The 25,999-nt window shown below is 32.5% G+C and overlaps 1 protein-coding gene across 3 annotated transcripts in view; it reads left to right on the top strand.

The window, feature by feature from the left end:
- Positions 1–25,999, top strand: part of LOC126810359 (sperm-associated antigen 17) — a 33,600-nt gene that overhangs the window by 5,275 nt on the left and 2,326 nt on the right. For 2 of the 3 annotated variants that reach the window (XM_050535367.2, XM_050535365.2), the window contains 33 exons: positions 361–523; positions 1,953–2,141; positions 2,314–2,498; positions 2,680–2,824; positions 3,098–3,288; positions 3,974–4,111; positions 4,939–5,215; positions 5,453–5,659; positions 6,262–6,456; positions 7,114–7,304; positions 7,613–7,767; positions 8,199–8,377; positions 9,448–9,635; positions 9,796–9,930; positions 10,090–10,201; positions 10,715–10,900; positions 12,089–12,217; positions 13,248–13,396; positions 13,622–13,748; positions 14,008–14,186; positions 14,297–14,420; positions 14,803–14,999; positions 15,247–15,391; positions 15,650–16,535; positions 17,779–17,939; positions 18,203–18,408; positions 19,233–19,374; positions 19,573–19,695; positions 20,199–20,348; positions 21,528–21,635; positions 21,781–21,929; positions 23,152–23,412; positions 25,570–25,714. In XM_050535367.2, coding sequence (XP_050391324.1) covers positions 361–523; positions 1,953–2,141; positions 2,314–2,498; positions 2,680–2,824; positions 3,098–3,288; positions 3,974–4,111; positions 4,939–5,215; positions 5,453–5,659; positions 6,262–6,456; positions 7,114–7,304; positions 7,613–7,767; positions 8,199–8,377; positions 9,448–9,635; positions 9,796–9,930; positions 10,090–10,201; positions 10,715–10,900; positions 12,089–12,217; positions 13,248–13,396; positions 13,622–13,748; positions 14,008–14,186; positions 14,297–14,420; positions 14,803–14,999; positions 15,247–15,391; positions 15,650–16,535; positions 17,779–17,939; positions 18,203–18,408; positions 19,233–19,374; positions 19,573–19,695; positions 20,199–20,348; positions 21,528–21,635; positions 21,781–21,929; positions 23,152–23,412; positions 25,570–25,714 — 6,217 coding nt within the window. The remainder of the gene's footprint in view (positions 1–360; positions 524–1,952; positions 2,142–2,313; positions 2,499–2,679; positions 2,825–3,097; positions 3,289–3,973; positions 4,112–4,938; positions 5,216–5,452; positions 5,660–6,261; positions 6,457–7,113; positions 7,305–7,612; positions 7,768–8,198; positions 8,378–9,447; positions 9,636–9,795; positions 9,931–10,089; positions 10,202–10,714; positions 10,901–12,088; positions 12,218–13,247; positions 13,397–13,621; positions 13,749–14,007; positions 14,187–14,296; positions 14,421–14,802; positions 15,000–15,246; positions 15,392–15,649; positions 16,536–17,778; positions 17,940–18,202; positions 18,409–19,232; positions 19,375–19,572; positions 19,696–20,198; positions 20,349–21,527; positions 21,636–21,780; positions 21,930–23,151; positions 23,413–25,569; positions 25,715–25,999) is intronic. The other variant, XM_050535366.2, reaches the window with a different exon arrangement.

The raw sequence follows: 25,999 nt of genomic DNA, 5'->3' as shown, positions 1-25,999 counted from the left end.
TGATGTAGTAGTGCAAGCTAATTTTTATTGTCTGTGATGTCTGTTAAAAAAGAAGTGAAAGTTTTGTTGCCTTGTTTGTGATTGTTTTCAATAACAAAATATGAAATTCTTGTGTACTGTGGCCTGACTAATAAACCAAACTACTACAATGTACATATATATATATATAAAATGAATTTTGAAAAAAGGTAATAAATTGATTAACTAAAAGGTTTCAAGAATCTGAGCAAATTCCCATGTAGTAGACTAACATATAAAGCTTTTAAAAATTAAATCAATAACAGAAATTTGGATTAGACAGTTGTAATGAAAATTTATACTGAAAATATCAAATCCAAACTTTCTAAAATATGTTTTTAGGCAGCCAATGATCAAGCAAAGGGAAAAAAGGATAAGGGGAAAGAAAGAGGAAAATCTCCAGGTAAAAAAGGAGGAGGAAAAAAAACTCCAGAACCTCCAGCTGCTAAAGAAGGTAGTAAATTAAGAAAACGAGGTGAAGAAGATCAGGAAAGTAAATTTATAGGTAAAAAAAATAATTTGTTTTCTATTATTCTATTGTGATGTCATAATAAAGATTTTTTTACTTAGATACATTATGGGAGATTTTTACAGAGAATTGGCCATTCTTGCTATAACAGTTCAAAAGTAGATGATGAAAGAAGAATATTTTGAAGATTCCATCAAATTACTTTATTCTGAACATAGTTATCATTGTTGTAATATTTGACTAGGAATGGTAGTGAAATGTGCCTTCACCGTGGCTGATCGTTTGATTGACAGGCGTTAACTCCACCTACATATCTCGATTATCAAGTAAAGTTTTCAATGGCATGCGGAAACGCTCTACAGCGGCCTCGCTAATTACACTCTATCATTTAGCCTCGATGTAACTGACGTATATTCTCATCAGGATGCGCCATATTTGAATTAATTGATAAGTGAAATCCTATTTAAATCCAAGCTGTAGCCGAGCCATCCGTGGGTCTACAGAGTTGATTTTGGGCTTGTTGTTTAAATAAAGATCTAATTTATAATTTCTATAACATCTGAAGCCTAAATTAAGACTTGCAATAATAAGATTTTGCTCTTGCATAATTTATGTTTAATAGTAAGTGAAGTGGGACTGCAACACACACAATTACACAAAACAATTACACAAGACACAATACGCAGAAATCACAAACAAACGTACATATCAGAATAAGTGAATGAATTCGGGTGCTAGTCGTAAGCGCCCACTGCGTTGTACAGTCCCGGGCCTGTAGTGATACAGACTTCACTCCAAAATGAAAACTAACAATCAGGAAACTAACCCATAGTAAAACATATTGTAATACTAGTATGAGTCATGATCTGCTATATTATGAAATATGAAGGTAAGCATATTGAAGTAAAAAATTACCTACAAGTAACCATTTTATACGGTGAAATGTATATAAAAAAAAAAGAAAACCAGGTCTGTTATAGTGAGAAATATTTTAAGGGTTCAAAAGAATTGAGGTGTATTGACTACAAAGTTAGGTCACATGTCCCATTTACCATAAAAACAACAATATTAAATACAAAGAAGCAAACAGAGAAAGTGCAACCTGTCTCGAAGACAGTCGTCTGCTGATTGAATTACGTGATGTAAAAAGGCGGTAGTTTGCCAAAGGACGTCAAGAGTTAGATAAATAAAAACCAACAATAAGACAACGCCAAAAGGTTAATAAACTATCAATTTAGGAACTAATCAGAATTATTTAGCTATGTAATTGCACAAAATATAATTAATACATAAGGATAAGAAATGCAAACCAGGTATGTTGAAGAAATCGTACTATAAAAGAATATTTATATAAAAGCATAAAATAAGGGTGATAATCCAGATAGAATTAGGAAACTACAGAAAAGGGTGGACTTGAAGGTTGTCAGTAACATTTATTATAAATGGTTGGTAATTTTTTTTAAAGATGATGAACCAGATGATGGAGCACAGCATTATATTATTATTTATGGATTTCATCAACCTCATCTCTTTACTCAGCTAGCTGAGATTGGAGTTAATGCTGACTCTATTTTACGAGTATCAACTCAAGACTACAGCATCTTTGATGTACCTGCTGCAGATAAAAATGCTGAAAAAGATGAAAAGACGATACGTAAGTATAATTTATAATTCAGAATCTGATATTGCTTGTATTTTGGAGATTAGTTGATTATGTCTAAATCTGGATTAGCTTTCAGTTTAAAAAATACTTATCTGACCATGATTAGTGACTTTAATAATTCTTGTAATAAAATAATCATATATTATGTGCTCTTTTTCTACAGAAGCTGAGCTTGCAGCTAAAGAGGAAAAAAATGATTTGAAGAAAGAACTAAAAAAGTTCTGGAAAGACATACTGCTAGTACTCCAGAAAAATGGGGATGCATCTAAATTACATGATGTAGCTATAGAGGAATATGAGATTAAGACGTTGTTAATGCCAGCTAACTTAGAAGATCCAGAACAAAAGGTTGATGGTTTTTCTGTTCTCGTACCTTTTCCAAGGATTGTGTTGACCATTTTAACAAGGTTCAAATAGATATGTTATTGAAGGCATTGATTGTGCTAATATTCATTTTAATGATATACTGCTTTATCTAATACTATTTGATATTCCTTGATTCATAAATAAAAGGTTTTCTATCTTTTAGTTGACTTTCAGTACTACCATATTTGAAGATGTGGCCTGTAAAATCTATGATTTGATTGATGCTAAAAGACTCTATCACAATTATCTAGAAAATCTGAAATTAGTTCCAATTCCTGTTATTGGACAACCTGTGGCACCTGCAATAGGTGAGTACTTGTAGATTGAATGTCTTATCAAACTTGGTGTAAGAAGGGTAATTCATACTGCAACAATAACCTCTAGCTAGGTAATACACTTCCACAGAAATGGCTACTTCCTTTTCTCCTCTACCCCCCCCCCCCCCTTTTTCCTCAGAAGCATGTGTACTAGATATTAGTCAGTCTAAATTTTATTTTACATCTTTTTCACGGGTTTTAGAATCAATGTTGATACTGTAAGAGATAATCATTGAAAATGTAAACAATTTTTTTATTTTTCAGATGGTCAATCTACAGCATCAGCCACAACACCTGCCCCTCAAACAGCACCGCCTATTAGTGCTACTACACTGCCACCTGATGGTCAGATAGATATACCTGTAGTTGATATGAGATATTATAATGATTTGATGAGTTGTATACCACAAGAAAGTGTCAGTGTACCCCTTATATTACACAGTATGTTGGAACAGGTATGTGTATTTTTAAAACATCTTCTCATAACCAAGAAAGGGGGTTGGATGGCCAAATGGTTAGCGCATGCACATTGAATCATAAGGTCGGCCATTGACTCATCTGGCATGGTTTCGATTCCCCAGTTGTACGTGACAAGGAGTAGGGTAGCCTGACATCCTTGTGGGTTTTCTCCGGGTTCTCCGGTTTCCTCCCACTACTAAAGACCCCTACACGCAGGGGATTTATTGAAATAAAATTAAACCATGTGTTAGTCCCGAAATGACCTAGTTTTTGTCAAGTGGACGTTAAACCCCATTTTTCTCTCTCTTTCATAAACAAGAATAATGGATATATTTGACAGTAGTCTTTAAGAGGAATGGATATATTTGACAGTTACTTTGTCAAGAGCCAACTTAAAATTGTGTTAAAGTATTTACTGAAAATCTTTCAATGAGATATATCAATAGTTCTTTCCAATGAGATTTTAATGGCATATACTTCTCTTAATAGAATCTGAACCATTTTAGTCCGTCCTTAAAATTTGCGTTTTAGTTTGGTTCCCCATAAAATAAAATTCCCAATCCACATTTGTGTGTGCTTGGTGAAAATAATAGCATAAATCCTTTTTCATAAAGAATCCAATAGACATGGCTTGGGTAAGATGGTTTTGCTTAAGATGATTGTTGTTTTATCTGTTTATAGGTTGTTGCTGTTGAAGAGAATAAAAATCCCCCTAGTGAACTGCGTCCTTCTCCACGCTCCGATGGCTTAAATAATGAACTTGCTTCATATCTTAGTTCCATGGCCTTTAAATTAGCACTTTCTGAAGATGAACATAAGGTATGATTTCGTAGAACTCGACTTATTCATGGTGTATATTATTTTTTGTTATGTACAAATACAAAAAAAGGTTGTGTTTATTTTGATGATCATAAAACTGGAATATATTTTGAAGGTTCATTAATTCAAAGATACTGCATATTAAATTTTACAAGTTTTGTTTATTCTGTAACAAACTGATAGTGCTTTTATGTGAAATAAACATTGTGGGGGTATCTGATAATTCTGATAAATGTAGCATAAATGACAAATTGTGACATATTGTAATTTTAACTAATTATTGGATTCACAGATTGTAGAGAAGTCATTTCTCAAGCACTCAAATTGAATGAGTGATAGGTTTATATATAAAAACAGTGATACTTGGGTAAAAACACTGGTTATTCTAAATATGTTTGGTAGACCAAATAAGGTAATGTTCTCCTCCCGAACTTTGGGGTATGGGGGATGTTTATTCCATATTTGGGAAGGAAATTAACACCAAGGTCATTCATAACGTAATGAAATTAGGGGGTTGTAAAAGAGGGTGTTGTGCAAAATTCATTAGAGCTCACCCAGTCTGTCAGAGCAGCCACTTTATTAATTATTAAGAACGGGGAACATTTGTGCCTAGCTGCTTAAAGAATAAAGTTGTATAAACGACTTAATCTGTAGTTGTAATTTCAATCACAGAGAAAACACAACAAAGAAGTCCAGTAGTACTACACACAACTTTGCTTATTTTAAGTACTGCAGTCAAAAGTCAAGGTGACGTGGATGGTATTGTACTTGTGGGTGATGCATTAAACCAAACTATCAAAATCTTAATTTGATAATTGATATTTCAGATGTTAGAAGAAACTATGGATCTACCCAAGATGCCATCTCATGCACCTAAACAACCATTATTGATGAACTATCATGATAAGAATACAGTAAGAACACATAAACTTCAAACTGAATATGGTTTTGATCCACAAGCTACAGAAGAAGCTATGTTACAGTTTTCACCATTCAGTAATGTAGTAAAGCTGGAACGTCCTACTACAGCTATAGCTAAAGAAAGAGCTGCACGGCTACAGGAGTTAATTCATTTCTGTGCTACTGGCATCATGTCACATTCTGGTAAATATTTAACATGATTATTAAATGGTTAATTTTATTTTGATTTGTATTGTGGGATGACAATCTGTCTTTGATATGAAATTTTTTAGGCAAAAATTTATTGCAAATTGTGTACGGTGGACAAAAATACCCATACAGTTTGAGTTAGCTGGAGTTCACATTTTAAGGCGTGAATTTATCATTATTTTTCTATTATGTTCTTAAATTGGTATGCAAAATTTCATTTTTTCTTTACAGAAATAGATAGAGCATTTAAACAGTTTTTATTTGAATGTATGGATTTAACATCTACTGATGCTAATGGATTTATAATGACACGAGAAGGTGAAGGATTAGAGCATACAGCTATACCCTGGGATGATCCTTATCCTTTCTTTAAAGGAATGATACCTCACCATGAAAAACATTTAGATATACCTGTATTATCATCTGATGGAGAATCTGGTAAGATGTGAACTAGATATGTCGCTCTTGGACATACAATCCATAATTTATAGTCATTTGACAAGAATACATATCCGTTATAATGATTTTACACAGTCTTTATGCACGATTCCATTTAGATAAATTCTCATTTTTAATTGTAGGCCCTAAAAGGTTATATATAAACAATATTTTTGTTCAGATCTGTATCTGAATAGTGAGTGATTGGGGAACAGGCATAGCCTATATTAAACCCAATTCTTTAAATATTAAACCCCTCTTCCTATAATACTTTGAAACATAACTATGGAAACATACATTTTTGGACCAAGAACTGGGCCCCAAGGCCTACTGTTCTTCTTCTTGGGGGGAGAAGCTCTTTGAAAAGATCCAGGGGCTTCGCCAATTCATGTACGATCAACATGAAACTTTGCATGTGATGATAGCATGCTTCATTTCTGGTCCATATTACACTCGTATATTTATTAGCTAACAGATGCATTATATTTAATTTGTTAAAATTTTGCCAATGGGTCATGATTGAAATCATCTGGGAATTTTTGATGTGATGAAAGGTTGTTTTTTTTTTTGCATGTAAATATTTTAAATTGGTTTGATTTTAGTAGTAGATAAGACACCAGGGCCAGAAGCACGATCATCAAGGGTGGGGTTTACAGATTCCGGTACAGCTGATAAGAATGACACCACTACATCAAATAGATCTCGTCCAACATCTTCTGAGAGTAAAAAAGGCATATTGAAACCCAGATCACGTTCACAATCTCCAGTCAGAGAGCTGAGATCTAGAAGTAACTCAGGTATGGATTCTAAATATTACTTTGATTTTAACATTTGTATTTTGTAATATATACTAATATTAAATTATTGAGTGCCTCACTCCGTAAAACAATGTGCTACTAAGTGGCATTATTACGTTTTGTATAATATATCAATAAGGAACTCACACCATACATAACAAATAAACATATATTATTCAATAATTAGTATTAGTATATTAACGACATGAGTATTTAAAAAGAAGAATATATATATAAATAAAATAGAGGCTAATAAAACAATTAAATTAATTTTAGATACTTTAAGACTATAGTGTTTTTCATGCATGTTTGATTTTCTTTTGTGTATTTGATGTAAGCTCTCATTAATTGTATATTGTGAATTGGTTACCACCTAAATGTGTGTTCATGTGTATAAAGCATTAATAGTGTGTTTTATTGTGACAAAATTTAACACCTTGAATACACAAACTTCTGAATTAACACTTTTAAATTAAATGTGTATATCCTATTATCTGTTAATTAATAATAATTGAAATACACAAATTGGTAAATTTTCTGGTCTGGTCTAGCACTTTTAAAAGGCTGATATAAAACCCTAATTAGTCTTTCTCTATTAAAGTAGTATCTTGTTTTTTTATTAAGTTATAAAAAATGTACCTGATTCATATATTTCAGTACATTTTATAAAAGATGAGGGTCAACCATTACCTTTATCCAGAGAAGAAGAGGGAGAATTTGAAGACGTTGAAGAAGAAGTAGAAGAGAAAACAATTGAAGATAGTATGATGGAAGTGGTAGATGCCCAGAAAAGAACTCTTGATGAATGGTGTTACGCTGAACATTTTGATGCTAAAGTTCTGTTACAGGTCTGCATCATTTACATGATAATACAATATCAATCTTGGCTATAAAAAATTTGTCAAATTTTGTGGGGTAGTTAATTGTGATAAAAGGAAGAATATATTAAAATTAAGTATTTTTAAATTGTAAATTTGGGTTTGAAGTCGCGGTGGACTTGTTAAATAGATCATAAGGAAGACTGCTATTGAATTTTGAAAAGTTGCTATATATTTTATAGGTGTCTCGATCATCTTGTAATTTGGTTGCTATTGCTTCTGGGTGGTCCTCTTGCAAATGGATGCTTATATATTCTGACTTTAATGTCTCATTTCAGATTTTGAATGAAGCTTCATATATTTTACCGTTTACTAATACATACTATAATAAACGAGATCATTCTATGATGCTAATACTACATTCGCCATATAATGCGGAATTGCAAAATCATGTTGACTGGCATACAGAATTACATTCTAATATGGGCTTTAGGTATGTTACTTGTACTTAATTTCTTATTTATCCTTACCATCATCCTTTTTTGGAATAAAACCTAAAAATCATTGATTCTCATAGTAATTTGTATATTGATTACTTGCTTTACTCCATGCCACTAAGAGTTATGCTGGAAGCGTGGCATGATTATTTCACTGATCTGGAAGATACAATATAAAGTCTGATTATCTCAATTTACCACTGAGCTCTTTAAGAGTCCAATATTATGATGCCCAAAAAGTGCAACAATATAGCCATTGTCTGGAACATTGGGATAGAAGGTTTTATTCAAGGACATGAGAGTGCAAAATTCAGGTTTTTCTCACAAATCATACTCTCTAACTGTTGTGTTCCCTCTTCTAATTTAAAAGAGATTTGGTGATTCATTAATATATATGATAAATAATATTTTCTTTTTTGTGTTAAAGGAATTACATGGAATATGTGAAGGAATCTATAGATGAATGGTTGAAAGAGAAACAGGCAGAGTATGATGCAAAAATGTTATCTCAAGAAGTAGAGAAATTACAAGCTGATGATGACGCTGCTGCTAAAGCTGCTGAAAGACAAAAACTATTAGAGTCTCCTAAAAAGACCAGTAGAGGAGGTAACTTCATTTTGCCAAACCTTTCACATGAAAACCTTTCTTTTTATACGCCCACATTTTTATGTGGACGTATATTGTCATCGCCCCTGTCCGTCCGTCCGTCCACAATTGTTTGTGAACACTCTACAGGTCACAATTTTTATCCGATTTCAATGAAACTTGAAATATAGGTTTATCACCCTAAGATACCAGTTCCTTTCGATATTGGTATGTATCGGACTGTAACTTCATGGATTATGGCCCCTGATTGTACGAAAAATCACGTTTTTAGCTTGTGAACACTGTAGAGGTCACAATTTTTATCCGATTTGGTTTAAACTTGAAGTGTATGTTTATAACCCAAAGATCTCGGTTCCTTTCAATATTTGCGCATTTCGGAATGTAACTTCCTGAATTATGGCTTCTGATTGTACGAAAAATCGCCTTTTTAGCTTATCTAATTTAAAAAAAAAATGTGTAAATATATAACCATTACACACTAAGATCTTGGTTCCTTTTGATAATTGCGGATACCTGAACTTAACTTCCGGGATTATGGCCCCTGATTGTTAAAAAAATTGCATTTTTAGCTAGCGGATTCTCTAGAGGTTACAATTTTTTTTTCACATTTTAAAACTGTTTAAATACATCACAATTCCACCATAATGAAGGTTGAATTCGAATTCCGGAAAATTGAAATGAAACTGCCCAACAAAATGGCCGCTCTTTGTACGCAAATTGTGTAGAAGTGTGTAATACGAAGGTTGTGGACCCTCTAGAGGTCACAATTTTTATCCGATTTTGATGAAACTTAAAACATATCTTTATATCCCAAAGATCTCAGTCCCTTTTGATATTTGCACATTTCAGGCCATAACTTTCTGGATTATTGCCCCTGATTGTACAAAAAAACACGTTTGTTTTTAGCTTGATCTCTATCCATCTCTTGTAAAATGTGGGCGTATCCTGCCTGGCAGTTGCTGGTTTCTTAAAATTTCATGTGGCATTGTGCATTGTCTCCAATTTAATCTTGTTTCAAATGAGCAATAAAGTTTCTGTAAAATGTAGATTTTACATTATTTTTTTTCCAGGTCGTTCAAAAAGCCCCAAAAGCCCTCGTTCTAATAGTCAAGAGAAATCACCAACAGAAAGTAGTAATAAGTTTATAAGAGCTGGTTCACTAAAAGCACAGCAAGAAGAAGCTGACAGGATTAAAGCTGAAGAAGATGAAAAACAAAAACAACTTCAACAAAAAAGATCCAAAAGTCCTCAGAAAAAGGTAAATATAAAGAAACAATAATAGTTTTTTAATGGTTTAAATTTTAAAAATCAGTGTTTGAATATTCATGATTTTATTTTTATCCCACACCATAGCAATTGCACAAGAGTTTAGATTTCCTGCATCTTTAATTAGAAATTTTAAAACATAATTTAATTAGGATGAAAAAGAAGAAAAGGAGAAGAAGAGACCTGGATCTCGAGGAAGTGCTAAATCTAAAACTTCGCAAAAAGATATAGAACCGCAAACTGAATCATTACCATTAGAATTACATGAAGAGGAGAAATACTGGCCAGTATGTATATAATTATATTAGTAATTCTTCCTTTGCTATGGTAAAATGACATGTTTATTTATTAAACAGTGAAGAATTGAAATTAAAGCATAATGGTATTAATCCAGAATGTCCTGATCTCAAGATTCATTTATTAATAAAATGGCTTTATTTTTGTAGTTTAAAGGATATGATGTTGGTAATAATTTGGTTCATGTATCAGGTATTGTAACATCATTATTTCCTAGTGATGGTGGACAAATTAGAATAGAAAGAACAGAATTTGTTCAAGGTTTGTTAAAAAAGATACCTTTTTTTTAAAATAAAGATCCTGTTTTTCTGTTAAATTCCAATGAATATGTTTATATTTTCTGGATATTGTTGGAGAATAATTAAAGATACATTATGAGAGATAAGATAAAGAGCTGGCAGTTCTCACTATAATAGTTAAAACTAGATAATGTAAAGGGAATTTACTGAAAATTTCAGTCAAATTGATCCACTCTGAACCGAGATTTTTGCTATTGATCTTTTGACCTAGCCTCGATCATCATTACTAAAGTTGAGCTGCAAATTAGATCGTAATCCAGTAAATATTGCAGGCTGGCGTTGACATCCAGAGTTGATTATGGTCTGGATAAGTTAATTAATTTCAGGCCTAAAGAAAGACCTGCAATAGGCAGATTTAGCTCTTGGATAATCTGTTTAAGATTTTCTCCATATAAAAAATGCTGATTTAGCATAGGATTAAATATTACTTTAAAGTGAAATCAATATCAATATCTTCAACATATTTTCACTTCAGGTACAACAAGTATTAACAGTACTGTTTTAAAAGATGGTCACGTGTTTGCTGTTCATATTTTAAATCCTATAGAAGATGAATGTGAAAGTGACACAGAAGAAGATGAAAACGGCAGCAACAAAGTGGAGGGAGAAGAAAAGAAAGATTTACCAGAAAAATCTGAATTTGAAAAATTAGAAAAAGAAGGTAAAGATTTTACAATTTTCACATTATGATACCACATTTCTATGATAGCATGTAGAATTACTATGTTACTTCATGACGATGCAAAGATATTTCATAGAATTATTATATATTATCAACAGATTTACAACTGATGTTTATGATGTATAGGATAAAGTATTAGACAGAGGTTATGCTGGGGAAAAAAAGACTGAAGAAAATAACCTGAGAAAAAGAAAAAAACGAGGTCGGAAGGTCAAGGTTTTTCTGTCAAGGGTTTTTTCTGAAGTCTTTCTTCCCCAGTATAACTGAAGTCAAGGACTTTATCTTGCTTATAAACCGTCTATGTTTACATACATACGTAAAATGAAAATATCCCAGAATTCCAGTAAGAAAAAGCTTATATCATGTTTTCTTATGGAAAAAAACCTACCTTGGAAGAATAACCTGTTACAGGTTTAAAGAAAAACTGTCAAAAGAATAACCCCAAATTCCCCTGTATATCCAAAACCGACCCCGACAAGTTATTCCGGGCATAGAATACACCCCAAAGATCAAAAAGATTTACCGTTATAGGTTTACAAAACACAATACTGTGTGGTCACCAAAGAATCATTGTGTTATCTAAATGTCACAATCAGATTTCTTTTGTTACAATATTTCCATTTCTCTGTTACATACAGAGATAGCAATATATCACATAGAATTTTGATGCTATGCCACAATACTATGTCATAAAGAATATCAATGGTATTTCACAGTACTGATTAGATAATACCACATAGTAAAACAATGTTATAATATCGCAATACTGTGCTGTCATATAAAATCACACTGTTACGATATCACAATATCGAAATGCCACTGTTATATACATGGATAAAGATAATCACATTGATTTTTAGTACTATGTCACAATACTATGATGTCATAATGAATCGTGATAATCACAATATTAGTGAGATATCACACATTATAACAATGTTATGATATTACAATACTGTGATGTAACATAGAAAATTGCAATTTTTTGATGTCACTAAGAATAACAATGCTATGATGTCACATAAAATTGCAATTTTTTGATATCACAAAGAATAACAATGTTATGTCGTCAATATATTTATTGAGTCTGATATGTATTTTCTATCTATGGTTAACTTTATAAATAGTAGGACACAGTATATGCAGTTCTAGTGTTTATTTCTTCAGAATTGAAAGATCTTGAAGTCAAAGAGAAGAAGGTTATAAAGAGTTCTTTTGGTTCAGTAACTGCCACTTTAAATGATGGTATGACTCTAGCTGTATCACAATTCGGTCCTACAGGAGAAGCTACTGAAGGTAATAATTAATACTAAATTAACTAAATACTTATATTCTATTTTCTAAGTCATTTTGAAGGTTTGACAAGATGTGTGCAATAATTTCAACCACTGTACTGGATATTCGAAGCTAAGTCTCGCTCCTCCATTTTAAAATTAAATCAAAATATGGCTGAACTGTTCTAATCTATTTAATATCTTAGAAGTCCGATGCCATAGAGAGTTGATTATGGCCTGGATCAGTTAATTAATGTCTAATTAATAATTTAGAAAACATTTCAGGCCTAAAGAAAGACCTGCAATAGACGGATTTAACTTGTGCATAATGTATGTTTAAAGGAGCTAAATAGCTAACATTTGGGACATAGAAATTGACACAAATGGGTCGCAACTCATATAATACTGTAATATGAATGTATATAAACTGATTTACATTCAATCGTTTCCGTTTTTACTCTAATTTCAAATCAGTTATGTTCCGTGAAATAAGCCAGCAGTCTCAATCGAATGCAAAATCCTAGCGTCTGGTTATTCCAGTCTACAAACGCCATTTGGTTTGGTGCAATATGTCTAGCCTCGTTCCTCGAGTCTCTTGCTAGAACTGGGGCTGAAACGCATTATGGTACACGATTCGTGTACCAATGGTAAAATATTTATTTTGTCTTAAATATTGGATATCAGAAGCCCATCTTTTTCCGGTAAGATCATAGAATCAATGTTGTTTTAAATTGAAAAATATTTCGTGTTTTCAATGTTGAAGATTTTAGATTATATTGAGTTAGAGACTTAGCTACTTTAACATATGTATGTTTAATGTATGGGCATTTTTATCCTATAACACACAAATTATTGCAATAAGTGACTGACAGGGAAAGATATTTTATAGATGTACATATTATTTTACATACCATATCCAACTATTTATAAAATCCAGAGACCAGAATAAATTTGATATGTCATGTACTCATATCAACAATTCACTCATTTATTCCTGTGATTATAAATTAAAGGCAATTTAAAAATATAATGTAATGTTTCTAATCAACAAGGTAAAAAGTATGAACCTGAGCCTTACATTCCACCAGTTACCAGTCCTTCACCCACATCTCAACCGGCGTCACCGGGTAAAACAAAGAAAGGTAGTGGTGATAAAGGGAAAGAAAAGGGAGCACCAACACCTGAACCACCTCAAATACAGGTAATTTTATCATTATAAACCAAAATATTCTGAGCTCTAGTATATTTATCTCTCACTATGTTTTTACGAAAATGAAAGTTTATATCCCTATTATCTGATATTAGAAAATGTTAAGAGGGATAGGTTTTCTGAATTTGTACCTGGTCATTGTAGATAAAAATTATTATTAAATTTGCCAATGACCAAGATTCTATATTATGAGTGGATTATATCTTTTTTTAACAGACAGAAGATCCAGATATTGATGAAGATAAAAAAGATGATGATAAAGTCATTAAACAAAGTTTTCAGGAATTATACCTTACTTGCCCCGATGGTCTTAATGTTAGATACTTCCTTGAGAGCTCACTAGGTAAAGAGTAATACAAATACATGAAATACATTAGGAGAGTTTTTAAACACAATTGAACACTCCCCTTAAACCAAGTTCACTGTATTTATTAGTAAAAGAACAAATGTAGTATTGTTTTAAGATAATTAATGTATATTTCAATGCTTTGAGTTTTGGCATTTTTAGAAAATATTAAGATAATTATTGGATATTTACTTTACCATTGTTGAATTAAGACTGCTGTTATAGACATTATATCATTAATAACTAATTCATTCAGGTATTAAACCTAATTCTGAGATGGATAGAAGATTAGTTGTTAAACAGTCTTATCCATTTAAAACTAAGGGTATTCAGCCTTGTGAATCAAAAAGAAAGAAATACATGTTAACAGAAGCTTCAAGAGTCATCACATCAGATGGTACAATTGTTAAAAACATGGTGGATGGAACGGTTGAGGTAATTTTTTTTGATTAATTTATTTACAATGGAGAGATATTAAATTACATTTGATTACTTGGAACATTTATTGTTTGTTTTCTGTTCATACATATTTGAATGCCTTGTAGGTTTTATATGCTGATGGTACAGTTAGTAATCATACTGGAAAATGGCAGCCTACTGATAGCAGAAACAGTTCACCACAGAGAGCTGCTAGTGGACGTAGTGGTAATGATACACCTACAAAGAAAAGTAAGTATTATTTTATGAAACAAAATCAAAAGTAATCTAATAAATTACCCAAAATCTGATTAGATCACTTAAATGCTTGATAAAATGATGAAATAATAGGCATAGACTGATAACTGTTTGATGGTGCGGGAAGCATGCCAGTTTGATACTGTACACAATGCAGCCATATTTCTTGAAAAGGAATTTCACATATTTCAATATTTACTTGCGTAGTGTAGTGGAAGAGACAAAATCCTGAAAAGGTAAACCTTTTTTTGATGAAAATAGGCGTTTTGAATCAACCTGCCCAATTAAGTGAGCAGTGCTGCAGAGAAAAATGGTTAAGAATCTTAGATATGTGCACAAGAATTTGTTAATATCTACCTGGGCATGTTTTTTGTAGATATCAGATCTAAGGGAAGTAGTAAAAATCTATCACCTAAGAAACAAGAAGAAAATAAAGTCCAAGAAATAGAAGAAAAGGCCAAATGGGTGACCACCTATCCAAATGGTGAAAGATATTCTGTACGATCAGATGGAACAGTAGAAGATCTCAAACCTGTTATGATTTGTTTGGCATCAGATCCTGAAACTAAACAGGTATTTACATTTAAAGATTTTTACAGTGCCATTTATAGTGGTACATGTATTTTGGATTATCAAAATAATTTAACGTTTTGTCCATGCCAGAAATTTTATATTGCAAGTAGTATCCTGTGTGCAAAGAGTAATTGGGTATGAAGATTCCTACAATGACCACTTGTGTTAAGTAGATGTTTGAACCTGTGTTTTGACAGAGTTGTTTTCAAATATAAATAAAGTTTTGATGTTATTTGTATAATTGTAGTCAATGGCAACTCGTGATGATCGTGTTATAACTGTTAGTTATCCAGATGGTACAACTATAGTAGAACATAGTGATGGTACACGTATAACTACCTATTATTGTGAAAGTCAAGTAGCTGCAGAAGATGAAGATGCAGATGAAACAGGTAGGTTAAATGTTTTACCTATTTACACTGTAATGAAATAATGATCAATACAGTCCACATTAACAACAACGTGACACTATCTTGGACTAGACCATATCAGCACCCAACTGGTTTTTATCCTTCTTTGACATGGGATAATAGCTTAATCTGATTGGTTATGCTTGACTTGTGCATTATTTTGATAAAAATTTAGTAATGCCTCAAATCTGAAAAGGATGCGAATTCTAATTTAAACTGCTTTTATTTCATACTTTATAGGAGAAACACCTACATCTGAAACAAGAATCACCAAATTTGTTAAAGTGGAATGTCCTGCTTATGCTACTGTAGAGTTTAATTGTTTGACCAGTGAAAATCTGACAATATTTGGTAACAATACTAGTGTCAACGTTTTTCCAGATGGCTTTTATATGTTGCAGCACGCAGATGGAGGTCGTTTACAGGTTGATACTGAAGGAACATTAATATACTATCCTAGACCTGATCAAATAAGAGAGGATAATTTAACAAGAGAGTTACAGTACGTACTGAGACACAATGCTGATGTTGTCTGCGAAACTGTGGATTCAGAAGGCAATGTATTCAATGTTAAACACACAGGAGATTTTTCTGTCATGTTAGCTGATGGGGATGATTGTGTTTCATCAGAAGCAAGTGTAGAGGAATCTGTTAAAATTCAAGAAAAGATAACTAACTATTCTCAACATTCTCCAAGATTCTTTATAGTACATGCAGATGGCAGTGGTACTGAACTGCTTCGTCCCCAAGATGTAGCTGAATATTTAACCCAGGCAGAAAACAGTCCTGCTACAGCTGTCTGTAAAGATCCAATCCCAGATTATCCAGGAGTTATGGGAATTACTGTGTTAAAGCCATTTATTGGAGGCCCATCAGAAATCTGGTTGAAAAAATATGACTTGGATTCTATAATCCCTAATGGTATCAGATCACGTGATTTAACCAATCTACCGCCAAAGGAATTTAAACAGGCCGGACCAAGGTTTGGTACAAATGTTGGACATGGATTAGCAGTAGGATCAGCAATTAAATCACCAACACGAGTGGCCATAGTAAAATGTCCTGATGTACTGGAATTAAGACAGTTGGTTCAGTATAATCCTGTTTCTGAAAAATTACGAATTCAGTAAGTATAGATAATACTGTATGTACAAACTTACCAGTCATTATATTACAAAATTGATTTGGCTATTCAATAAGAGTAGTTCATAAGTGTTAAATTTGTTTGATAAGGCTACAGTAGAATCTGTATGAGCAGCCACTCCTATTCAGCGACAACTCGTAAAAATTCTGTTGTTTCATCTCTTTATTCAACGGTCACTCCTCTAACGCGACCAGCGGTCACTATTTTACTAATAAATTCAACAAAACATTGTCATTCAATGGCCATTGTTGAATGATACCATCTTGTCGTTCTTTGTAACAACCCTGCTAATCCCGTGAGTAGTAGTTAATTAACTGGACCCCCACTGATCAGGTAAAAATAACAATCAACTCGGGATTATCTATTAATTAATCTTTTGTTTTATTAAACGACTAACCTGATCATTGTTTTCACGCATAACGACACATTATTTGATACTGATTGAATAAAATAAAAGTACTGAGTTTTGTCACGATCATCTAGTATCTCTTATCCATTGCTACTTTATTGTTAAACAGACGTTTTAGCGCCTCCTATACAGAGTTACACCCCCTGTAAATAGGTGATAAAATCAACGATGTTTTTTTGTTTACATGCTTTTTTGATAAAATAAAATTAATTCATCGATTTTCTTCTCAAAAATGGATAAATATTATCGAATGCATCACAATGGTAGACAGTAGTATCGAAGGTTGGTACAAAATGACAAGTTTACAGAAGCTATGTCCGAGATTTGAGTAAAGAATTTTCGTTCGGCGCAAGATTCAGCAACGGTCAAATTTACCGCTTCCAATGCATCCAAGCGTAATATTTAATTTATGTCAGCACAAAAAGCACCGAGATTTTATTAAGAGGCCACTCGTGTTAAGCGGTCAGTTGTGAAAATTCCCTTGGGTGGCTGCTTAATGCAGATTCTACTGTATATCCAAATACCTTAATATGTTCTAGCAGACGACAGCTCTCTTTTGGAGAAAACTTTTTCTGAAATTATTATCAGGGTTAGGATATTTAGTGATTGTTTTTTATTGTGCTTTTCGATTAACTACAAAAAAACTGGAAGTTAGACCAATCAACTTGGTAACAAGATCAGTTATTGCCTATCTTGTTGCTGTATCACATACATATAGATCACAATAATTCTGTTTGTATATTATGTTATTTTCTGTAGGGTTCTAAATGGTATGTTTAATACACAAATAGTCAAAATTTGATTCCTTTATTCCAGATTATATAATGGACTGAGAGAATATGCTGAATATGTAATGGAAAGAAACAAAGTATCTCAAATGATGCAGGTGAATGATCCTCGTGGTGAAGACGAACAGAATCTTGCATCAGATTTAAACTCAACAGTAGCTGTAGAAAACCAGCCGACTTATGATCCAAGTAAGTATTATACAGAAATGTATTTGTTGGATCCTGTTCTGTTGTGGGCAAGAGGTTTCGGTGTGACCTTGGTCATAGCATGGTAGATTTTTCTTTAAAATTTTTTAAAATGTTTGAATTTAGATAAGAAAATGAATGGACGATTGCACAGTATGAAACAATTTTTTTCTTGGTATCATCCAATCTTATGTAGAGAAATACCTTGCTGTGTGATGATGTTAATGAATAGAATTTTAAAATTCCTACAACATGTTCAATTTCAGGTACAGTCAAAGAATTATATGAGAAGACAACAGCTCCCCCAGTGCCAAGTCCTCCTCCTACACCCATGCCCAAACGTACCCAGGCTGATTGGGAAAGAGATCAGAGAGAGATTATTCAAGAGCTAGAAGGAAGAACTTTATTGAAAAATAAAACTATACCCCCATATTTTCAAAGTGAATTAGGGAAAGCATTTTTAATTACACAGGTATATGAAAGACATAATATTTTCAACTAAGGCTGATTGTCATCCCACAAAATAAATCGACATATAAAATCCACTGGAATTGACTATTTCATTTTGACCCAAATCAATGAAGTATCATATTAATTTATTTTTCATAATTTCTAATACATGTAAAACACTGAACTTTCCTCTAGATATATTGATTTTTAATATTTTAGTGGGTTCAATCCAGTGATGGGATTTCAAAATTTTTCTTGTCAGACATTTTTTTCCGAAAATAAAGGGGCATAACTCTTACCATTATTTAAGCAGGCGTTTTCAAACCATGATTAAGAATCACATGTCAACAAAATATTCAAATTCATACATCAAGATGATTGAAACATCCGACAATGGAGAAATCACAGGTTAATCACGTAGATTAAGTTTATAATCACTCTTATTGGATTGATATATAGTCCGACAAAGGAGAAGCAATGACTTCTGTTCAGGATTGGATTGATGAATTGTCCGACAAAGGATTAAATCAGCCAATCAAGGCAGATTAAGTAGTTAATCAAGGTAGATGTATAAATGGTATAACACGTTAAATACGTCGATCACTTAATTACCTTATCAATCCAGCCTATTACTATTATCAGCGGTAATCGAGTTGAATGGTAGTTACACACTCAGTACACTATATTAATTTTGGAATTTTGAATATTATTCACCATGTCTTGTCCGATTTGGCATATTCCTGGTCGGACAATTTAGAACGTTTGGAATATACGGGCAAAATCCCATCACTGGTTCAATCGCTTCTTCTCTCTAGGGATATAAATATCAGATTTTATTCTTTCTAGGCTAAAACTGATGATGACGTGCTACAAGAGTTATCTGAAGATCCACGTCGTGATGGTACAGAAGCTATACGTGGAGATACTAGCAGTTTAAGTTACGGACCACAATCACAAACACCTACTGCTGGTGGCAGACAGACACATTGTGAGATTCTTTATTTTACTCATTCCTCTTTGGTACCTTAACTTAGTAATTCACAGATAATATGAACTATTGATGTTTGCTTTTTATAGATAGAGATTATGCAAGAATAAATAACAGATGTGTAAAATTTATCTATGTAGAATAATAATATTAAAATTTATTTTATTGAATTATCAATAAGTGATATTTTCTTTTAAGCCCAGCCTGCGATTCATTCAGAGAATAGTGATCAGTCAGTTGCATCAACCTGTATGTCACCTACTCTAAATGGTGCCAGTCAGGCCAGTGTCAAATTAGAAACACCCATCTCATCTAATACAGGTAATGGTTTGTTTTTCTTACACAGTTCTGTCATTTTTCACAGCATATTTTTTAATGTGATGATTATCCTGTTGGATTGATTATATCATAAAAGATCTGTTTTAAAAATCAGACAACTATTTTTATCACAAAATCTTTTTCTATGACAAACTGAGATGTCAAGAAGCACTATATACTAATATAATGATACTAATTAACTAGTCCAAATGTGTTTGTTTCTAGGCACTAGAAAATTAACCCTTTAGCACTTAAATACCCTAAAACTTTGAGGTGGTCTATGGAACAGCCATTACAGACTATTCCGGTCTGTCCAGGGATTTAACTGTGATATCACTTTTTTCAAATTTTCTTCAAGGAACTTGGGTACTGGTAGTCAATACATGTACAAAGTGCTATAAAGGGTTAAAGCTTAAAGGCCTCCACAAACAGAATTTCAGACCAATGTTCTACTAGCTCTGATTGTTTCCACAGTTGTATTAACAAAACTGTTTCTTTTAATACAGTATTTTCCACAGATATTACTGCTACTCCATCAGGTCTTAGACCGTTAAATCCAACACCAGCACATGCTACAGGTCAAGGATCACCAGCACCAGTCCGTCCCAATAATCCTACACCAAATAAAACTGGTAAATCAGCTCCACATAGACCTGGTAATATATTTCTTTCTAATTTTTAGCCATTTAACTTTTAAATACATGTAATGATCAGGTTTTTGTTCATTTCATAATAACATATAACGCTATTGGTAAATGGAAAGTAAAATGATAAACCAAAGCTGTTAATTAAAAATACATTATAAAAGATTAGATAAAGAGCTGGCAGTTCTGACTATAATAGTTAAAAACTAGATAATGTAAATACTAATGGGAATTTGCTGACAATTTCAGTCAAATTGATCCACTCTGAACCGAGAATTTAGCGATTGAATTTTTGGCCTAGCCTCGATCATCATTACTGAAGTCGGTACGATAAAAAACATAGTCTCGATTATCCATTTCATGATTAAATCATGAATTAAAGTTGAGTAACAAATTGGATCCTAATCCCGTAAATATTGCAGGCTAGCGATGACATCGAGAGTTGATTATGGTCTGGATAAGTTAATTAATGTCTAATTAATAATTTAGATAATATTTCAGGCCTAAAGAAAGACCTGGAGTAGGCAGATTTAGCTCTTGCATAATGTATGTTTAATAAGCTTAATTGTAACAAATGGAATAACAATAATATTTCTGTCTGTCACCTACTAAATTAACAGCCATTTGTATGCAGTGGCAAAATTAAGAATATAGTATAGATAATATCAAAGACAGCTCAATCTGATGTGTGATGTAGTTTTGGGAAGTTATTTGAAAATTATAAATGATAGATTTTTAAACAGTTTATCTAGCCCTGAGAGACATTCCATATCGATATTCAGCACTCAATCAATGACCTTCTGTTCCAGATTTACCACCCTTTTGCGACAACATTGTAAATGTGATAGAGGCTACAGTTTTAGAAGATATTTTTCAGATTCGATGTGAAGCAATTTGACGATGAGACCTATCGATTTTCTGTTTTTCGTCCATCTCTTGCAAGGAGACTGCTTGTTCATCTTTCAACAGCCTACATAATTATATTTCAATACTCGGAACATAAATATTGATTCCCATATTGTAATTAATTTATATTCCACAAAATTGTACTTAATTTATATTCCCAAAATCCACGATTTTCTTCACAAGAATGTAAAAAATTATGTCACTGAACGACTTACTGGAGAACACACATCTTACTCCATTGGCTATCTGGATTTGTAACTTCCATTTTCAATATATTATCTTCAGGTAATCCTACACCAAAGAATGCTGGTAGTGTTACTCTGACACCATCTGATTCTGATCATCATACTAATCGTAAAAGTCAGATGACTATACAAGAAGAAGATGCTACCAGTAAGTTTATTTAAATAAACTTATTATTTACCACAGAGTATAAGAATTAAAATGCAGTTGTGGGGAAACCCAGAGAATATGCCACATTACTTGTTATGTTCCCCATAACTAAGGTTTATAATTTGCTGTATTTTTATTATTGTAGATATGTGGATGTCTGATGTAGCATCTAGGGAGAGTGATGTATTTACCAGAAGTTTGAAATTAAATGTTACTGGTGAACCAAGAACAGATTCTGTTTCTTTACCAGAATCAATAATGGGAGCTCGACCTGGTGCAGAAAAAAATATTAGAGTATGTGTACTCATTTTACCAGATAGCATATTGGTCCCAAACTTATTAAAACCGATCATTCCTACCTAAATTTCTTTTATAACCATAAAAAGTTAACATTTGAAAACCACTTTTTATATGCCCACATTTTCATGTGGACATATACTGTCATCGCCCGTGTCAGTCCATCCATAATTTGTTTGTGGACACTCTACAAGTCACAATTCTTATCCGATTTTGATGATAACTTGAAATACAGGTTTATCTCCAAAAGATCTCGGTTCCTTTCGATATTGGCATGTATCGGATCGAAACTTCATGGATTATGGACCCTGATTGTACGGAAAATCACGTTTTTAACTTGTGGACACTCTAGAGGTCACATTTTTTATCCGATTTTAAATGTATCACCGTTACACCCTAATGAGTTCGAATTTCGTGAAAATCGGACCGAAACTGCCTGACAAAATAGAGGCTCCTTGTAAGCGAATAGTGTAAAAGTTTGTAATAATACCAAGGTCACAATTTTTATTCGATTTTGATGAAACTTATAACATATCTTTATATCCCAAATTTAGCTTGTTCTCTATTCATCTCTTGCAAAATGTGGGCATAACTTGCCGGGCCACTGCTGGTTGACCTTTATTTTAAAAAAATTTGAATAAGGAAAATGATATTGGCCGTTTGGCTTATTGTCACTTGAAGATTCATAAAAGCCAAATACAATGATAAGTATTTTGTGATTGTATGAAACACTCAATTATTAAGGATGCATTATGTAAGATTGCTATAATAGTTTAAAAATATTGAAAATTTCATTCAAATTACTTTATTCTGGGCAGACAGTTTGAAGATGCAACGTAGATTGTTTATTATTGTAGCAACAGTACTTGACAACCAAGACTTTAAGTCTTGATTCTCCATTCTATGTTTAAATTTTTAAATATCGTGGATGTTCAAATCCATTTAACTCCCAGCCATCCGATGTTCTTCTAGTGAGTTGATTATAGGTCTGTCATGTGAATAAATGTCTAAAAAAATAAATTATATAAAATTTGAAGCCAGAAAGACTTGCAATAGGCAGATTTTAGCTCTTACATAATACATGTTTAATACTATTAAAGGATCCTGTTAAAAAAATATGTCTGACATTTATACATTGTGACACTTTTTTTTTTATTCTTTCAAATATCTTCCATATTTAGGAACTTAATTTATCCTAATCACAAATATTGTCTTACAGTTTTTAGAAATCGAAGAACCTGTACGAAGAAAAGTAAATAATACAGTTATAGCTGGAGCCAATGAAAAAGGAAGAAATCAGTTAGAAAAGATGCGTGGATTAAGTTTATTACCTGATAAAGTGAATTTTGGTGTTTTACGTGAAGGTTATACATATAGTTACAGTGTATATTTAAAAAATACTGGTGTTGATACATGTAGATTTAAAGTTAAACAACCACCTCCTGCTACTGGTTTAAAAGTTATATTTAAACCAGGTCCAGTAAGTACATAATTCCCATATATATTAAATATGTTTGCAGTAATCTCTTTGATTTTCAATCATTATTCATTAACAGAATTTGAGCTAGACTTTTAGAAGCTACGTGGAAAACACATTAAGTCCCAAGAGCAGAGGGGAGGGGACATGATGTCACTTTTGTAGGACCAACTAACAATACATACAGCTCTACACAGTGAACCTATATGGTCATTCACATTTTATGATGGTTTGGTCTTAGGACTGTTTTTGATTTGCAGGTTGTTCAGTATTAATATACATGTCTGTTTTAATAATATCTTATAATATTTATAGGGTTATAAAACAAAGGGAATTAAATGTAAATTACACATGATTTATATAAGCCAAATGACTAGTTTCGAAATAAGATATTGATTTCCACTGGCTATTAATTTAGAATGGCTGAAACTACCAATAATAAACTGTGTATTAAACATGCATTATGCAAGAGCAAAATCTGCTTATTACAAGTCTTTCTTTAGGCCTGAAATGTTATCTAAATTATCAATTAGACATTAATTAACTTATCCAGACCATAATAAACTCTCGATGTCAAGGCTAGCCTTCGATGTAGGCTGGATTGGATTCCTATATGCCGCTAACGGCCAAAGATAATTAAATCAGAAAAAGTGGATAATCGAGACTATGCTGTTTATATTAATGATTTTAGTAATGATAACCGAGACTATGCAAAAATTTCACCGAGACTATGCAAAAATTTCAACGGCTTCTTTCTCGGCTCATAGTGGATCAATTTGACTGAACTTTTCAGCAAATTACCTTTACACTATCTAGTTTTTAACTATTATAGCGAGAACTGCCATCTCTTTATCTTATCTCCCATAATGTATCTTTAACATGCTGTTGTGGAATAAATTGTAGATTATGGTTGATTCAAGTACAACGGTTGATAATGCTGAAAAAGTGCTAGACAAAAACAAAATAGGGTTTAACATCTTACTTTCTGCAATTACCAAGTCAACAAAATCTTTGAACAAAACCTTTTTGACAACTATTTCTATACACCCACGCATCACCCCAGTCTGTCTGTCAACAACTGCTCGATAACACAATAGAGGATAAGGTTCTTGACTGATTTTTTAAAAGTTTGGTGGGATGATTGTAAACCTTGAGCTAATTAGAGAATGATCCCTATCGTTTTCTTTAGCATTCTAAAACATTTTGTTTTAAGAGTTATTCTCTGACAGCAAAATCTATTGTCAACGCAATATGATTTTGAAGGCAGCATCATAAAGTAACCCTATCGATTTTCAGTGTTCTCTGATTTTCATTTTGGAGTAACTGCAACTGTCATTCTAACATTGGAATTTCTCGTCAGTGCGATAGTGGTTAGTTTTTGACTGATGTTTTTCAAATGTGATGTGAAGCATTACGATTGTGAGAAGATGAACCCTATCGATTTATTTTCAGCATGACAGATCTCCGTCCCTTTCAATATTTGCACATTTCAGACCATAACTTTCTGGATTATGGCTCCTGATTGTACGAAAAACGCTTCTGTTTTTAGCGGGTTCTCTACCCATACTTGCAAAATGTGGGCGTATCCTGCCTGGCAACCACTGCTTAACTATTACAGCGAGAACTGTCAACTCTTTATCTAAATGTATCTTTAATTGAGGAAAACATATATTGGCCTTCTTTAAAGATGCATTATGTAAGAGCTAAAATTGCAGGTCTTTATTTTGTCTTCAAAAGGTACATTAATTAAGATATTTATTCATATGACAAGCCTATAATCAACTCTCTAGACCATCAGATTACCTAGATTTAAACAGATTTAAAAAAAAAGGTTGCCATTTAATGATTTAATTTAAAAATGGCAAAACGAGGCTAAGTCTTGAATATTAAGTACTGTTGTTACAATGATATACAATTCATGCCACATCTTGTCAAAACTTCAAACAGTGATTACGTAGCTTAGAATAAAACAACTTGAATGAAATTTCCAAACTTATTCATTTTTCATTATTGTTCAACTATTATAGCAAGAAATTTTACATAATACATATTAATGGTAGTCAGTCAACAGAAGTACAGTTGATAACCATAGATGAGTCTCTCTGTAAATCAATATATATTATTCCTATAAGTATAATTTGTGTGTATGTTTATTTACAGGTAGCTGCCGGTATGAGAACAGAGTTACATTTAGAATTGTATGCTATAGCTGTCGGTGTTGAGGGTGAATCAGGGGTCGGAGGAATACAACATGACCTTCAAATAGTAACCGAAACTGATTCCTTATCGCTACCAATTAGAGCAAATATCCTTTTATAGAAATGTTAATATCTTTAAATAAAAAGTGACCATGACTTGTATAAACAGTCTAGTTAAAATTATACCAACACTTCATTTGTCAGTTTACTCGGTTGTATCTTGGTGTAAAGACATTTTTTCTGTGGGGTACATTCAGTAAAACATGGAATATGATTGGTAGGCTTAAGATCATTTTACCAATCAAAACCCTTGGTGCAAAAAAATCACTATTACTAAATTGCTATGTGAAAATCACTAGTTGATAAAAGACCTCCTGAAATATGCTAACATC

Source organism: Patella vulgata, chromosome 2 (assembly GCF_932274485.2).
Source record: "Patella vulgata chromosome 2, xgPatVulg1.2, whole genome shotgun sequence".
Taxonomy (NCBI): Eukaryota; Metazoa; Mollusca; class Gastropoda; family Patellidae; genus Patella; species Patella vulgata.
Note: the sequence above shows the minus strand (reverse complement) of the source record. Positions and strands in the feature narration are given on the sequence as shown.